The following is a 17,115-nucleotide window of genomic DNA, read 5'->3' as shown; positions in this document are numbered from 1 at the left end:
AATACTCTCAACCAGAACATGATATTGGAGATTACAACTGGGAGACGCTGATTCCTGTGAGCAGTTTTCTGGGGGCGTCTCTGACTCTCTTCACTGCCTCCCCTTTCTCATCGCCAGTCGGCATGAGGTTGACTTAGCCTGTTAATAAAGGCATTCAGACGGCAGCAGCTCCCAGTTCTGGAGGGCTCTCAGGCAACTCATTCCTCATAGGGCTCCATCTGGTACACAGGATGAGACCCTCCCTGCCTGCAGACTGTGTCACCAGAGTGGTGCATGCTCTGGTTATCTCCCGCTTGGACTACTGCAATGTGCTCTACATGGGGCGTGACCTGGAAACTGTAATTAATCCAGAATGCAGCAGCTAGACTGGGGACTGGGAGTGGCCGCCGAGACCACATAACACCAGTCCTGAAAGACCTACATTGGCTCCCAGTACGTTTCCGAGCACAATTCAAAATGTTGGTGCTGACCTTTAAAGCCCTAAACGGTCTTGGTCCTGTATACCTGAAGAAGCGTCTCCACCCCCATCATCCAGCCCGGACACTGAGGTCCAGTGCCGAGGGCCTTCTGGAGGTTCCCTCATTGCGAGAAGTGAGGTTACAGGGAACCAGACAGAGGGCCTTCTGGGTAGTGGCACCTGCCCTGTGGAACGCCCTCCCTTCAGATGTGAAGGAAATAAGCAGCTATCTTATTTTTAAAAGACATCTGAAGGCAGCCCTGTTTAGGGAAGTTTTTAATATTTAATGCTGTATTGTTTTTAACATTTGATTGGGAGCCACCCAGAGTGGCTGGGGAAACTCAGCCAGATGGGCAGGGTATAAATAATATATTATTATTATTATCATCATCATCATCATCATCATTATTGATGTTGTTGTTGTTGTTGTTCCCCCCTCATGTCTGTCCTTCCTCACCAAGTCTACCTCCTCACTGCAGCAAAAGGGAGGGCTCTTGTCACAGAATCATAGAATCACCGTAGAGTTGGAAGGGACCCTGAGGGTCATCTAGTCCAGCCCCCTGCAATGCAGGAATCTTTTGCTCAATCTGGAGCTTGAACCCACAACCCTGAGATTACGAGTCCCGTGCTCTACTGACTCAGCTATCCCAAGGACTGGTGGGCTCCTGCTGAGGTGTGAGCCCTAAGCAGACGCCCAACTTTGCCATTACCCAAGTTCCCATAGCGTGCAAGTAACGCTATTAAAAACAGACCTGGGCCACACCTGCACCATCCATTTAAAGCACTATTATATCACTTTAAACAGCCACGGTTTCCCCTGCAGAATCCTGTAAACTGTGGTTTGTTAGGAGTACAGAGTGTTTGTTAAGTGAGCTGAGAGTTTTTAGGAGACTCCTATTCGAACTGATTTCTTCGCACTGAGGAATTCTTTGTGCAAAGATGAGGAACATATTTTCCTCCAGAAGCTGTTGAACTTCAGCTTCCATCATCCCTGACCTTTCAGCCTTTTAATTGGGGTTGATGGCAGTGGGAGCTCAGCGACACTGTGGGTCTACATTTTCTCCATCCTTGGGCCAAGGCATTGGACTAAGACCCGGGAGATCATGGTTCAGGACCCCAGTTGTCCATGATGCCTACTGCATCTCCTCCCAACCTACCTGTCAGGGTTGCTGTGAGGATTAAGATGGGGGAGAGGAAATAACTACCGTATTTTTCGCTCTATAAGACACACCAGACCATAAGACGCACCTAGTTTTTGGAGGAGGAAAACAAGAAAAAATAATATTCTGAATCTCAGAAGCCTGAACAACAAGAGGGATCGCTGTGCAGCGAAAGCAGCAATCCCTCTTGCTGTTCTGGCTTCTGGGATAGCTGTGCAGCCTGTATTCGCTCCATAAGACGCACACACATTTCCCCTTACTTTTTGGGAGGGAAAAAGTGAGTCTTGTAGAGCAAAAGGTACATATGAAAGCCTGAAGTCTTTGTAAACAGAACAGGATAAAGCATGCACTCATTATATACCGTACCACATAGGAAAAAAATCTTATATCTGCTGGGGTGTCTAGTATTTTTTTAACGTGTGCAGACCTGGTAAATCGGACTTCACAGATATTGCACATATATGGCTTTTCCCCCGTGTGGGTCCTCATGTGCCGCGGCAGCTTCCCGGCTCCCATGATTATTTTGTTGCAGATGGGGCACTGCTGGGAAGCCTTGGGCTTGATCTTCCTCTCTTCCGGCCACCGAGGAAAGACTCCCCCAAAATGGGCAGCGCTGAGGAAGTTCAGGTAGGCTCCGTAATCATTCTCCGCCTTGATGTGTCCCAAATGGGTCACCGGGTTGTTGGCAAACATGTCCTTGAAGAGGTCGTTGGGGAACAGGGCGGGAGAAGGTTCCTCCTTCTCCTCTTCCTTGATCTTCCTCTTCCGGATGACGAGATCCAAGGGGCCATTGTCCACCTGCTGCTCCTCCACCTGGGAAAAGGCGCCAAAGTCTCCGTTCCACAAGTGCGGGAAGAGGTCAGGAACAAAGGGAGACAGAGCCGGCCTCCGTTCTGGCATGCTAGATTTAGGGTACAAGTTCTCTCTTAGGAGGGACTCGATGGAGAAGTCTCTTATCACGCCCAAGGAGCCATTGGAGCTGTTAGCTTGAAAATGGTTAGAGAACCCGCTTGGTCTCTCTGAGTAAGCTTCCTCTGCGAGGTCAGATTTGGAAGGACTTTGGTGGCAGCCGACGTCTTGGACGTCTGTTAGGTTCTGGTTTGCGAAGTCTCCCACGTCCTCTTCTTCCTCGTCCTCCTCTTCTTCCTCATCGTCCTCTTCTTCCTCCTCCTCCCTCTCGTCTCCCTCCTCCAAACTGGGCTCCATGATTTCTAGGCAGACGTTGATGACACACTGGATCTCCAGCATCCTGGCCGCGTTGAGGATGTGCTTGAGGTTCGAGGTGGTGATGGTGAGGGTCGAGGTATAGGCAAACTCGAGGATTGCCGAAAGTGCTTCAGGCTTAACAAAGTCAATCTCGTAAACATAGGGCTGGTCTGCTAAAGTGCCGGTAGTGAAGAGTTTCTTAAAATATTGGCTGCAGGCAGCCAGGACAGACTTGTGGGTCCTGTATTCTTGGTCCTGGACAATGAGGATGACATCGCAGAGGAGGCCGTTGTGCCGCTGCTCGTTTAAGCCACAAAGGACTTCGCTGCTGTGGTTTGGGAATGGGATCCCTATAAGGTCTTCAATGCCATTGGCCATATTCTCACTTAGAGCCCTAGGATGAAACACACACACACATACAAAATGAATTAGCGCATTCGTATTTATCCTTGAAGACAGCAGAGGCACAAAATCCCCAGAAAGAAAAATCTTTCAAAACATGGGACTCAATCTGCCTTTCGATACAGGCAATTGATCACCATCACTGCCATCTTTTAAGGGATTTCTAGATCGCTTTACAACCTCCCAAGATGGATTGCTTGCAACCGATCAGCCCAAAACAGCACTCACATTTGAAAATTTAAAATAGCGGTAAAAACAATGTGAAACATCAGGATAAAAGCAACAGACAACCTCACTGTTTTCAATGCAAGAGTCGGATGTCCGTGAATCCAGTCAATTCATTGGCCCACCCAGTTTTGCTTCTGGTCTTGCCCACCTTGCTATGTGACCCCTGGAAGGTTTCTCCAGAATTTAATATTTCCCCATGTAATGTTAACATATGAGAGAGTGCTGGAGGTGAAATAGTTAAACAGGTTGCCCAGTCAGGACCCAGGGGGGTGGAGTCAGTGGGACTATAAAACCAGCTCTGGGAGAAGTGAAGGGAGGAGTTCGTTGGGAGTTGGGTGGTTGGCTGGAGTGGGAGTGAATTGGGATAGAGTTTGCGGGTAGGTTGAGTTAGTGTGGCGAAATAGGCTGAGTCAGGAACAGTTAGGGGCTAGGAAGACAAGTAAATATCTGAGAGGTGGTTTAGTGAGTGAGAGCAGGTAGCAAAAGTTATAGGTCTGGATAGGCACCCCAATATTGTAATTGACTGATACCGTTTATGAAACCACACGCTTGTTAAACTGCAATAAATAAACAGAAGTTTATGTTTCAATTTAACCCTGACTGGACTCAGTATTGTCCCAGGTAGGGCAGCGAGAAATAAAGTGGTGGCACAGGGATCAATAGGCGGTGAAACGTCCGAGGACCCTGTGTGATTGCCACACCTCACCCTATTAATATTGCCACGATTACCCAGGCTATAGATTCCAGCTTATGTTGACACTGAATTTTTATTTCCCATCCCTAGCACAAAGCGTCCCCAGCAACCTTCCCACAAAGGTGCCTCCCTGTCCTTCCTGTCTCTGCTACCCCACCCCAAATGCTCATCTATCATCTCACTACTCCTGCAGTCCTTATCGCCACCCCCTCTTTCAGAAAGCACATTAAGGGAATCACGATTAACTTCGTTGGCTGCTCCCAGGTGCCCCAGACACATCGCGTCTCGCCGTGCGCGAGGCATTGAATTCCTTGTTCTGTCCTTCAAGGCCCTCCGTGATCTCATCCCACACCCTGCCCTGCACTCTTCCCTCCCTCCCCTCCTCTGTCTGCTCTCGGTCTTTATTTAGACTGTTCCCGACAAATGGAGCCGCCTCCCATTATTCTCCTGTGCCTTCGGCCTCCACCTTCATTTAATTATCCCTGCCACTGCACTCCTCCTTGGTCGCAGTGTCTCCCACATCCTTCCATCCCCTGAAATACTTGTTTTGTGCCGCATGGGTTTTTCAAGCACAGAGGGTGCAGCTTCACTGTGTGAGTGAAGCACAAGCTCCGGTCCAAATTTGGTGTTATAGGCGCAACTCTTGCTCTGATGCAGAGGGTCGGGCAGGGGCGCTGCAACACACCTGAGCATTGCAGCACAGCAAAGCTGCCCCAAGAGGTTGGGGCAGCACAGAGCGTGTTGTCTGCCTGCCTGTGTCCTGCGACAGGGGCAAGCTGACTCCTCTCTGCACTTGCTTTCAGAGGCATTGCACAATATAACAACAGCAGCAGCAATTTATTCATTAGCCTCCCATATAAAATCTAGGGCTTTTTGTGAATTGGCGGCACCATTTTGCCTACATACGGAGCCACGTTCCGAGAAAGAATTTGCTGATAGTGTGTATGATGGTGGTCAGGATAATAAGGTACCCTTTACCTTTAACTTACGTGCATTTAACATGTGCACATTCAGCTTTGCAGGCTAGGCAATTTTTTTAAAAAAATTAAAATTAAAAGGCAGGCAGCCATCTGGGGTGGTGGGGGGGGAGAGAGACACCCTTTGGCAATCCTGCATTTTCACCCAAAGTGTTTTGGTATACACTGTTTGGCTTTAAGGATAAGCCTGAGGTGTATTGGTGAAAATGACATAGAAGTTTCCATTGCTGTGTATGAGGGGGAATTGGTTTGCAAAAATGTGTATATTAGGCAATACGGTGGTATCTCGGGTTACATACGCTTCAGGTTACATACGCTTCAGGTTACAGACTCCGCTAACCCAGAAATAGTGCTTCAGGTTAAGAACTTTGCTTCAGGATGAGAACAGAAATTGTGCTCCGGCGGAGTGGCGGCAGCAGGAGGCCCCATTAGCTAAAGTGGTGCTTCAGGTTAAGAACAGTTTCAGGTTAAGAACGGACCTCCAGAACGAATTAAGTACTTAACCCGAGGTACCGCTGTATTGCACATAACATCCCAAGACTGGGAAAATGAGAAACGGAGAGAAACCAAAATGGGTGGTTTTTCCCATTCCTACAGGCTAAAGATGCACTGCAACTGTGCTGAAGAGCACACATTTTCACTTAAGATCTAAACAGGGTCAGCCATGGAAGGAGTCAGTGCTAACCTTTGTATCTGGAATATTTTCTATTGGGAAGTGAGCGATAAGTAGGGATGGATGAATCTCACTTTCACAAGTTTTTGCCCTGTGTTCCAATTCATTTCTACATTAACCTGCAATTAGAAACATAAACTTGCCCTCAAAAGATGTATTTCCAGCACTGTTGCTGCTTTTGAGGCGAGCTGTACCACTTGCAAATTGCACAGACTGCTCCCCTCTGTACAGGTGGAAGGAAGTTCTCTGCACCCAGAAAATTAGCTGTTGAGGAACGGGCTAGGCCAGAAACCTTTCTCCCTGGCATTTTAGCTTTCTTTGTGCAGGAAACCCTTTCGCATGCAGAAGCCCTCAGCCGTGTGAGCTCCTATCCCACAATCTGACACAGCAAAGCCCACGTGCTGGTCTGCCTGTGAGAACAACGTAGCCCAGGTGGGAAAAGGGGAGCCCTTAAAAACAGGTTTCTGCACATAAGGATGTCTTTTGTGCTGAATATAACCAAGGAAGTATCACAAAGGGCATTTATTAGCTGATTTCCCAAGGTTTAAGGTGTCTCGAGTTAATGGTTTAAAACAAAACTTAAATAATACAGAAAACGCAGATTTAACACCACCAGAAAAACCCCAATAACCAGCCAAGCCAAAAGCTGCTGTTTTGCTTTTAATTGTTTGCTCGTTTTTATCCTGTATTTTATTCTGTGAACCGCCCTGAGATCTTAAAGATGAAGGGCGGTGTATAAATCCTAATAAATTAAATTAATTGAGGAAGGTTGGCTTGCAAGAGCAGCTGCTCTCGGTTGCTGCTTCCATCCCATCTCCCAAGGCCGGCCATCCTTCTCCCACACAGTAATTGCCAAGCAAGAGAGGCTGGCTGGGTGGGAGTGTGGGCAGTGGGCATGGCGCAGAGAGATAACCTCAAGGTCTCACCTGCTGATTGATCTTCTGTGGGTGGGAGGGAAGTGGCACGCTTGAGGAAGCCCACGCCGTAAACATTGGACTGCTCTGCAATCAGAACACATTCCTTTCCCTCCGTACCCTGAGACAAGCTCCCCTGGACTTTTCAAGGTAGAAGAGTTGTTTAAGATGCACCAGCCATCGAAGCCGGTTCTAGGTTTCCAGCAGTGCCAGGGCAGAGAGGTCTCCAAATCTCTTTCACGTGTGTCCAGCATGTATTTTTGCTGGTGCCTCTGGTCGTTGCTTGGCTGCTTTTTGTTTGTTTGTTTTGCTACGTTTCTGAGTAAGGAAGCATAAGCCATCCACAAGACCGGAAAGGAAAAGAAGGTTTTCTCATTCTTAGAGCCAAACAACATGTGATGTTAAGTGCACAGGTAAAGGCAAAGGGACCCCTGACTATTAGGTCCAGTCGTGGCCGACTCTGGGGTTGCGGTGCTCATCTCACTTTATTGGCTGAGGGAGCCGGCGTCCAGCTTTCGGGTCATGTGGCCAGCATGACTAAGACGCTTCTGGCGAACCAGAGCAGCGCACGGAAATGCTGTTTACCTTCCCGCCAGAGTGGTACCTGTTTATCTGCTTGCACTGCATGCTTTCGAATTGCTAGGTTGGCAGGAGCAGGGACCGAGCAACAGGAGCTCACCCCGTCGCGGGGATTCGAACCGCCGACCTTCCGATCGGCAAGCCCTAGGCTCTGTGGTTTAACCCACAGCGTACATTACGAGCATGCATTTGCATGCATGCTTTACCCCAGCATATGCATTTTATGTACACATTGCTTGGCTGGAGAACTGCACTGCCAAATTTAGAGAAGGGCAAATTAGTTGGCTGCATTTCGTTTCACATTTCGTTTCGGAAAGAGGCTTAGTTAGGCTCTCTTTTCAATGCAAACCGAATCGAATTTATCCCCCAACCCTAATGCTCTTTCTCTATATCTGCGCAGTTCAGTGTCTTCCACCCAGGCACCTAGAGGGCTAGGCCTGTTTACCTGCAGCAAAAGAACTGCACTCTCCACACAGACTCCCACCCCACCCCTCAGATCATTTGCTAATTATCCCAACTATCCCTCTAAACAACATTGACATAAGTCTGGAGAAAAGGCCTCTCCCAGCCGCCCTTTGGCCAGCCTAACAATTCGACAGCTGTGTTGCTCTGCACTGCTGGACAGGATGCAACAGCCGGCTCTGCAGTGACCTTCAAAATCTCATGCCCTTCAGGGTGAAGCTGGCAGAAGCCGAGACAGAGAGAGAGAGAGGGATGAAGGTGACACCTAACAGCAAGCCGGCCATTTCTCTTCCTAGCCCCTTTCTGTTTTATTTATTAACTGGGCAGTCCTATCTAAGGCTACTCAGAAGTCAGTCCTGTTTTGTTCTGCCGGGCGTGCTCCTTGCTAAGAGTGCAATTAAGTGGTGCCTTTGTGGGGCTTGCTACCACCCGATGGCTTACGGCAGAGAATTAAAACCCTGCAACAATTTTTTTTAATGCAAATAACACGTCCCAGTAACAGAAGCTACAAGCCGCAGCTTAAAACCCAGCTCGCAACACTTTTCACTGAATGGAGGTTGGAACAATTTAGTTTTTATGTTACATTTAAAAACTAATGAGAAAGGAGCCATTTGAACTTATTCTAGGCAGAGCTGCAGGGATATGGGGCCACCAATGAAAAGACCGCATCTCTAGTACACACTATTTTGATGAATGTTGATAGCAGGTCTACAAGTGGGGATTCAGAAGCCAATCTTGGGCCTGGGGGGGCCAGTTTATATGGTTGCAGGCGTTCCTTCAAATAATCTGCTCCCAAACTGTTTCAGTCCCAGTCTTCACTGGCCTGGTTCTCTTCAGATGTTTTGAACCACAGCCCTCATCAGCCCTGGCTTGCTCACAATTAAAGCTTAAGTGTCAACATGCAACAAACAATAACATGGCATGGGGGTTTGGAAGGATATGGGTCTGCATGTTTATCCATTAATAATCTTTCCTTTTCCGTTTTTGTATCTTCCAACACCTGGACTAGTCACATATAAAAGCCTGAATGAAGTATAATCAAGTGTACCCACTGATGGTACCCACTGGTACCCACTGATGGGCCGTTAACACCCCAAAGGGGTGGGATCCAGAGGATTGTTTTGTCTTCCTTTTGTTCATATTCATTTTGTATGTTGCAGGATGCGCACCAAAGCAGCACATCCACCTGGAAACCTTTCCAGGTACAAACAGTATCAGAAGCGGGATTGCGTATGACTGCCCTGATATCATCATGAGCGCAAATTGTCATGACTGCACAATATAAAGGATGCTAGAGGGGTCCTAAGTACAGTCGTACCTTGGTTGCTACATGGACGTTTTGTCTCCCGAATGCCAAAACCCGGAAGTGAGTGTTCCGTTTTGCAAACATTTTTGGGGAGCCGAACGTCCAACGTGGCTTTCACGGCTTCTGATTGAGTGCAGGAAGTTCCTGCAGCCAATCAGAAGCCGTGCCTTGGTTTTCGAATCTTTCCATGAGTCCTGGAACAGATTAAGTTTGACAACCAAGGTACCACTGTACAGGCAACTGCAATAAGTGCATACTGCTGTGTCCACATTTCTCTCTTCCTCCTCAGTTGCCACATGCATCTTGATTTACAGACTGCATGACTCTTGGGCAGGGGCGGACTATGGTAATTCAAATTTCAGCAGCGCCCTATGCAAGGTCAAAATGTGCCAGCCGCCACCTCTCGCCTTCTGTTGTACGCGTTCAGTACATCATAGTTACGCTGAAGTGTGGCACCCCCTCTGCGGCTCAGTGCCCAGTATTTTGGAACCTGCCATGCTCCCTGAAATCCACCTCTGCTTTGGGGTAGGGACCTGTTCTCTTAAATTGTGCAAACCACCTTACACATGGACAACGCTCTGTAGAACCTGATAATCATCTACACCAGCAGGAGACACCTGGTGCCCTTCAAATGTGGATCACAACTCTCTTAATTCATCACCATCAGCCACGTTGGCCAAGGCTGATGGAAGTTGTGGCCCATATACCTGAAGGAGCATCTCCACCCCCATCATTCATCCCGGACACAGAGGTCCAGACCCGAGGGCCTTCTGGCAGTTCCCTCGCTGCGAGAAGTGAAGCTACAGGGAATCAGGCAGAGGGCCTTCTCGGTAGCGGAACGCCCTCCCATCAGATGTCAAGGAAATAAACAACTACCTGACATTTAGAAGACAGCCCTGTTTAGGGAAGTTTTTAATGTTTGATATTTTATCATGTTTTAATATTCTGTTGGAAACCGCCCAGACAAGGTATAAGTAATAAATTATTATTATTATTATTATTATTATTATTATTATTATTATTACACCTGGAGGGCACTATATTGCCTGAACCTGCCCTACGCTTTAAGTTGATGCCACATGCATTTCTTCTCTACAACCAAATGATGTCTCCTAAAAGATGGGAATTTGCTCCTGCTAGAAGAGATACAGCCTGTCTGGCAAAGCTCCCTTGTGGTTAGAGTGTCCTTTTTACAGAGGACGGTCCTCTATTTGAAAGGCGGCTTGGTTCAGTTTGAAGATGAAGAACCTAAACAAGGGAGAGCAGGAGGGAGCTTTGAAGCTCCACATCCCAGTTAGTAGCAACTGGCTTTCACCTGGTCCCAATCTTCCCAGCTATGATGAGATGCATTTCTAATTTAAATGACTGCACAGGGGCATCTTACCCATAGAGTCTAGTGGCATGGGGCACCAGGGTGCCAAGTTCTGGAAGGTGCCAGGGAAGAGGCGGAGGCTGGACGCGGCGCCTCCCAGCATCAGCTCACCACCCTCACCCGCCACGCTGCGCCAAAGCAGCACCGCACCCGGAGGCTCCGTCTGCCATGGCGACTATGGCATGAAGCGGCCGGCTGAGCCAGGAGGCCCTGCGTCCAGCCTCTGCCTCTTCTCCGCCAGGAGGAGCTGCCCTCCAGCCGCTGCCCGCCTCCTCCAGCCCCGCCAGCAGCACCAGCCTCCCTAAAAAAAACTCTGGGAAACGGGGAGAAGGGGCTGCCGGAGTGAGCTTTGCACCACGGCGCCAGATATGCTTAAGACGCCCCTGTGACTGCAATTGTTTCTTAATCTGCATATAAGTTAGCGCATGTGCATTTTAATGCAAAACGGTGCTCGCTTTTTGAGGAGCGATGCGGAAAGGCGCGGCCTACGCACAGGGCTTATGGGAGACACTTGTGCAGGAAGGGGTCAAAAATTGTTGAATGAGAGCCCAGTCTTTGTAGTGGTTCAGGAACGGACTCTGTACATGGAGAGAGTGTGTATGACCTGAAAGAGCTTTGGTTGGGAGCAGCCTTCTCCCTTCTGCATATGAAAACAGCAGCCATCACTAGCTGAAAATAAACTTCAAGCCAGTCTGTACAGGGCTGGGGTTTGAAATTCAAGCTTGCAAGGTAAAAACCAGAATCCATTAATCCGCCGAGACGCCCACTCCCCCGAGCCACGAAGCATTCCAAGCGAGGCAGGCTTTGGCTCATAAATCTCCTGAACCGCCTTATGAGCACCAGCAATCAACAACCCTCCCTCTGCTCTCTCTTTCGTCCACCCCCCTCCCGCCACTCCTCCAACGCACACACACACACACACCCAACCACACAACACCACAAGATCACAGCCGGAGGGGGAAACCTGCCATTGTCTCTCCTTTTGGCATGCGGGGCTCAGGCCAAGTTTGTTATTGCAAACCTCCCCTGGACACACCCTGGAGACTATATTTGCGAAACCGCAGCCAAACCCACCCCAGCCTCTGAAAGAGGCTTTGCTTTGCAATCTGCAGTGCTTCGAGATTTATCTCGGGGTTCGGCATGTCCCTACTCCAACCCTCTTTTCAACTTCAGCTTCTCTGCTGTGAAAAATTGCCTACCACAGAGAAGCAATAGTGTAGCCAGTATTTATTTATTATTTTAAGGGAGAGTAAGTAAAGAGAGAGGGGGGGAATATGTGTAAAAATGGGGTTGCCCTCTGGAGTGTTCTTGTTCAGGGCTGCAGCCATTCAGCCCTGGCCCCTTTTCCAGATACTCCCTTCTATTCCCACCTCACCCATGGTGTTCCACTTTCCCCCTCAGACAGCATTCTGTGCCCAAGGAGCGTGCTCAATCTTTATCTAGTGCAGCCTTTCTCAACCTGTGGGTCCCCAGATGCTGTGGGACTACAACTCCCAGCACCCTTAGCTAGCAAGGCCAGAGCTCAGGGATAGAATCATAGAATCATAGAACTGTAGAGTTGGAAGGGACCCTGAGGATCATCTAGTCCAACCCCCTGCAATATGCAGCTGGTCCATACAGGGATCGAACCTGCAACCTTGGTTGTAGTCCAACAACATTGGGGGACCCACAGGTTGAGAACCACTGATCTAGTGTCTCCCCAAGCCTGCTGATAGCTCTTAGTCTGCCTTGGTGGTGCTATTTTGGCTGCAGAAAGGTCCACGCTAAGAGAACTGAGGTTCCCAAGCAGTCTCCTGTCTGCAAAATAGACCAACCCAGCGCTTCGCTTCAGCGAGTGGTGTTGTTGTGTGCCTTCAAAACCCCACCCTGGTCTGGAAATGCTACAGATTCTGCCTGTGACTTTTTCTAAGCGAAGCCGATTTTCTGCCATGAACCCAACGCATGGGGAAACAACCCTAACTTGGTCTACTCATGGGGAAACTTGGTCTACTCTGATGTAAATCCTCCTGAATCCAGCAGGGCTTACTCCCAGGTGAAAGGAGCTGGGACAGCAGCCTCAGCCTTCACCTGGAACCTGAAAATCAATGAATTAGGCATCAACAAATGGAAAGAAGAAACAGCTCTGCAGGCAAGGTGCCATTACTTAGAAGACCCTGCCACTGGTAGTTACACACCTCCCTTCGGAAGATATGTGCAATGCACCCAGAGTCGGATGTTAGATCATTTCAACAACTAGGCAGATTCCTATGGGAGTAGGGTGCTGTTCAGATAGATAAAGGGACCCCTGACTGTTAAGTCCAGTCGCAGACGACTCTGGGGTTGCGGCGCTCATCTCGCTCTATAGGCCGAGGGAGCCGGCGTTTGTCCGCAGACAGCTTCCGGGTCATGTGGCCAGCATGACTAAGACGCTTCTGGCAAACCAGAGCAGTGCACAGAAACACTGTTTACTTTCCTGCCGGAGTGGTACCTATTTATCTACTTGCACTTTGACGTGCTTTCGAACTGCTAGGTTAGAAGGAGCAGGGACCGAGCAACGGGAGCTCACCCCGTCGCTGGGATTTGAACCGCCGACCTTCTGATCAGCAAGCCCTAAGCTCTGTGGTTTAACCCACAGCACCACCCGCGTCCTCAGCTGTTCAGATACATTGGCTTAAAACTTAAAAATTGAATCAAACCCAGAAACAAACTTGTAATGGGTGATGATCTTGAAGTATCTGGAGTAAGTATCTGGGAAACTCTAAGGGCACCGCAAGGCACCTTGGGAAAGTCTTCCATAATGTCAGTACCAAAACCCAAACACAACAAGCAGCATAAGGTAAGCTGGAGAGCACTAGAAATGTCCAATGAAGGCTTAGAAAGCATAAGGTAAGCTGGAGAGCACTAGAAATGTCCAATGAAGGCTTAGAAAGTAGAGCTGGAAGAAGACAGTTTAGCTTTCCTGAAGTCACCGCCACATCTCTAGGAACCAGCATCAATATTCTAAGTGCAAGGTCACCAGGAACCTGGGATTTTCTGTCCTTGACAAGGGCCCCATAATGGAGTTCCAAATGACCTTACATCAAGTCAAAATGTCTTGGAAGGGGAGGGGTGCTTTCCCTCCCCTCAGCAGTTGGCATCTGGCGATTTCCATTCTATCCCTTCATGGAGGAAATGAGTAAAACGGCGACTGCCTGACCCACCAGCAGAAACATGCAATTTTCGGACATAATTGCACATTACCATGTAATAGCATGATCATAACAAGCAGGTTCGATTTGCTCAAGTTTCGGTCCAAACCGTCCCTCTTCCATATTTAAACATCCTGGCCTCCTCTTTGCCCATAATTTTAACTCTCTGGCCGTGTGGGTGCTGACAGCTGTTGGGTTCTGGGACCGTTCCTTATCGAGGGGGACGGCAATTAAATACAAATCGGCGGAGTTGATTTCCTGAGATGAGATTTCCTCTCCCACCCTCCTCATCCAGTGGCTTCTCCTCCCAAAGCTCCACTGCAACGAAATATATTTTGTGTACCAAGGCAATGACATCAATCAACTGGCCCTCTCTCTTGGGCTCCACGCCTTCCCGCATTGCACCCACCAAGAGCTTATCACCAATTCCACACGGCTTGCAGAATTAACATGGGAGGCATGCTTCACCTTAACACCCCATTTTGTTTTAAGAGTAGGGGAGAATAGGAACATATGAAGCTGCCTAATAGTGAGTCACACCTTTGGTCCATCTAGCTCAGAAGTGTCCACAGTGACCACCAGCGGCTACCCAGGAAGAGTTGGCTCATTCAGTTGCATCTGAGCAAACAGGCTTCAGAATTGCCATTCCCAGGACTAACTGGTGCTTGTGAGGATCAGGGAAAGAGGCAGGCGCTAGAGATCACGTAGGTGCTTCCACTTGCTCGCTGCTAGCTTTGGCTCATGCTATAGATATCCACAGGGACGTGGGTGGTGCTGTGGGTTAAACCACAGAGCCTAGGACTTGCCGATCAGAAGGTCAGCGGTTTGAATCCCCGCAATGGGGTGAGCTCCCGTTGCTCAGTCCCTGCTCCTGCCAACCTAGCAGTTCGAAAGCACGTCAAAGGGCAAGTAGATAAATAGGTACCACTCCGGCAGGAAGGTAAACAGCGTTTCCATGTGCTGCTCTGGTTTGCCAGAAGTGGCTTAGTCATGCTGGCCACATGACCTGGAAGCTGTACGCTGGCTCCCTCGGCCAATAAAGCGAGATGAGCGCCACAACCCCAGAGTCGGCCATGACTGGACCTAATGGTCAGGGGTCCCTTTACCCTTTACCTTTATAGATATCCAAGCAACAAGCTTCCATGTCGAATCAAACAATTCTGAGCCCAGGAACCTGTTCTGAGTTCCAGAATCAAAAGGAGATCACTGTGATGGCCTGGGACTCGGGCTCGGACTCGGAACCAGAGGAGACTCAATCTGCACCGGATCCTTTGCCTCAGGCATCATCTGAACCAAGTCTGGGGCCTGGTCCTGAAGAGCCCCGGTCTGCACAGGTTCCCCTGCAACAAACACCAGCTGGGCCGAGTCAGGGGCCTGAGCCTGCCCTGGCTCCAAATGCGGAGATTACCTCGTTGCCGTCAGCTGGGCCATCACTTACAGCTGCTCCACTACCGGTTGGGTCAGGGGAGGCTGAGGCGGCCCTTGGGTCTAGTAACTCACCAACGTCTCCCGAGCTGCAGAGACTAAGGTCTGAGAGGAGGAGAGACCTGAGTACTCGCAGGAGGAGTGCTCACCTTCGTGCGAGACAGGGAGGTGAGTCGCCAGGGGATCAGGACCGGCCATTACCCCGACAAAGATAAAAGGTTGTTGGACCCCGCCCCAGGTTGCGGGAGCAACATTGCTGTATGCTAGATCCTGCCTGAGATCCTATACCTGTCCTTGCCTGGTTTCCTGACTCGTGTCCTGCCTTGGCCCTGTTGGACTGACTCCCAGTGGAACCTTCGGATTCTAGACCGGTCCTGGACCGTGTTTCATGGGTTATCCCCGGGCCCAGCATAATCACAGTCCTCCCATATGTGAAAATCCACTCGTGGTGGACACCCCCACCAACCCACACACACCCTGCTTTCTTCATTTCAACAATTCAACCAGAATGGATGGGCAGGAAATAAGAACATATAAGAACATAAGAAGTGCCTTCTGTTCAGGCCAATGGCCCGTCTAGCACAGCATTCTCTTCTGACAGTGGACAACTAGATGCCCATGTCTAGCACAGCATTCTCTTCACAGCAGGATTCAAGCACAACAACAGCACTCTCCCGGTGGTTTCCAAAAACTGGTTTTCCAAACCATTACGTATTGTCTCCAACTGTGGAGAGAAAGAACATTGGCTCCAACATGGTTAGCAGTCATCAACAGGCCTCATCCATGAATTTGTCCAATCCTCTTTTAAACCCTTCTAGAGGTTGGTGTCCATCACTGCCTCTTGTGGGAATGAGTTTATTTCTTCCTTTCTCCTGTCCTGCATCTTCCAAACTTCAGCTTCATCGGCTGTCTACGAGTCCAGTTTGCTGGCATTAGTAAAGCAAGCTGGGGGAGATCAGAAACCCTTGTTGATTTCCTTCAAATCGTCAAGGGATCGGCCAGCAGGTCTCAAATCTATGCTATGCTCAACCCTCTGGTACAGAATACCACTGCAGGCAAAGGAAATGTGCCAACCAAAGGCTTGAAACCGATAGGGTAGAGTCCACAGCTGCCAACCACAAAGCAAGGCAAAAATGCAAGCTGAAGTACCTCCTCGATTCAAGCAGGCAGATCAGAAAGACAGAAATGGTGCATGCAATGTCTGCAATATTTCCCCCCTGTTTTCTGGGGGCCAGAAACAAATGAAAATGGAGCTAAGGGACAGCTTTTTCTTAATGAAACCCCCAGACATTTTAAATCTGGGCAAGGGGAAGAGGACTCTGCTCTTTCCCAGGCTGGTGAAAACAGAAATTCTATCTGGCAGCAGCCACCTACAAAAGCCACCATCTTGGCTATTAGGGTTCCCGTCCTCCTCCGATTCTCTCGTTCGAAGGGGGGTGGGAACCAAGCCTCTAGCAATGACAATGCTCCCTGTGTCTTCTCCTCCTCCTCCTCCTCCTCCTCCTCCCCTTCCTCTGCTGAGTCATTCCCCTTTGCCACAAACCACTCAGGGCAGTCCACAGCTGCGATTGGAAATGCAGCGTCAGCAAACAGGAGAGCTGTTTAAGAAAACAACTGTGTATGTGGTTGAGAGCAAGAGCGTAGCAGGTCGCACCAGAGAGAAGTGGCAGCTCCTTGGGGGGGGGGGGGGGAGGACGATGGCCGGGTCTCCCAGTCGCTGTCGGTTTTTGACCCCAACGGATTTGTGTTTTTCTGTCTTGCAGATGGGAGTGGGGTGGGATATTTGCATATGTTTGGGCCAATAGATAGATAAGATGGACAGATAGATAGATAGATAGATAGATAGATAGATAGATGATAGATAGATAGATAGATAGATAGATAGATAGATAGATAGATAGATGATAGATAGATAGATAGATAGATGATAGATAGATAGATAGATAGATAGATAGATAGATAGATAGAAGGATGATAGACAGACAGATACGGCAGCAGGAATACTATTGGCCCAGAAATGGAAACAAGAAGAATTACCGACAAAAGAGGAATGGCAGATGAAATTAATGGACTATTCAGAAACAGACAAGATG

General features: G+C 49.0%; 1 protein-coding gene across 3 annotated transcripts in view; it reads right to left on the bottom strand.

Annotated features, from left to right (window-relative positions):
* The window catches only part of ZBTB7C (zinc finger and BTB domain containing 7C), a 253,149-nt gene that overhangs the window by 16,369 nt on the left and 219,665 nt on the right, over positions 1 to 17,115 (bottom strand). For all 3 annotated transcript variants that reach the window (XM_079994871.1, XM_079994869.1, XM_079994870.1), the window contains one exon: positions 2,045 to 3,217. In XM_079994871.1, coding sequence (XP_079850997.1) covers positions 2,045 to 3,217 — 1,173 coding nt within the window. The remainder of the gene's footprint in view (positions 1 to 2,044; positions 3,218 to 17,115) is intronic.

Source organism: Podarcis cretensis (assembly GCF_951804945.1).
Source record: "Podarcis cretensis genome assembly, chromosome: 11".
NCBI lineage: Eukaryota > Metazoa > Chordata > Lepidosauria > Squamata > Lacertidae > Podarcis > Podarcis cretensis.
Note: the sequence above shows the minus strand (reverse complement) of the source record. Positions and strands in the feature narration are given on the sequence as shown.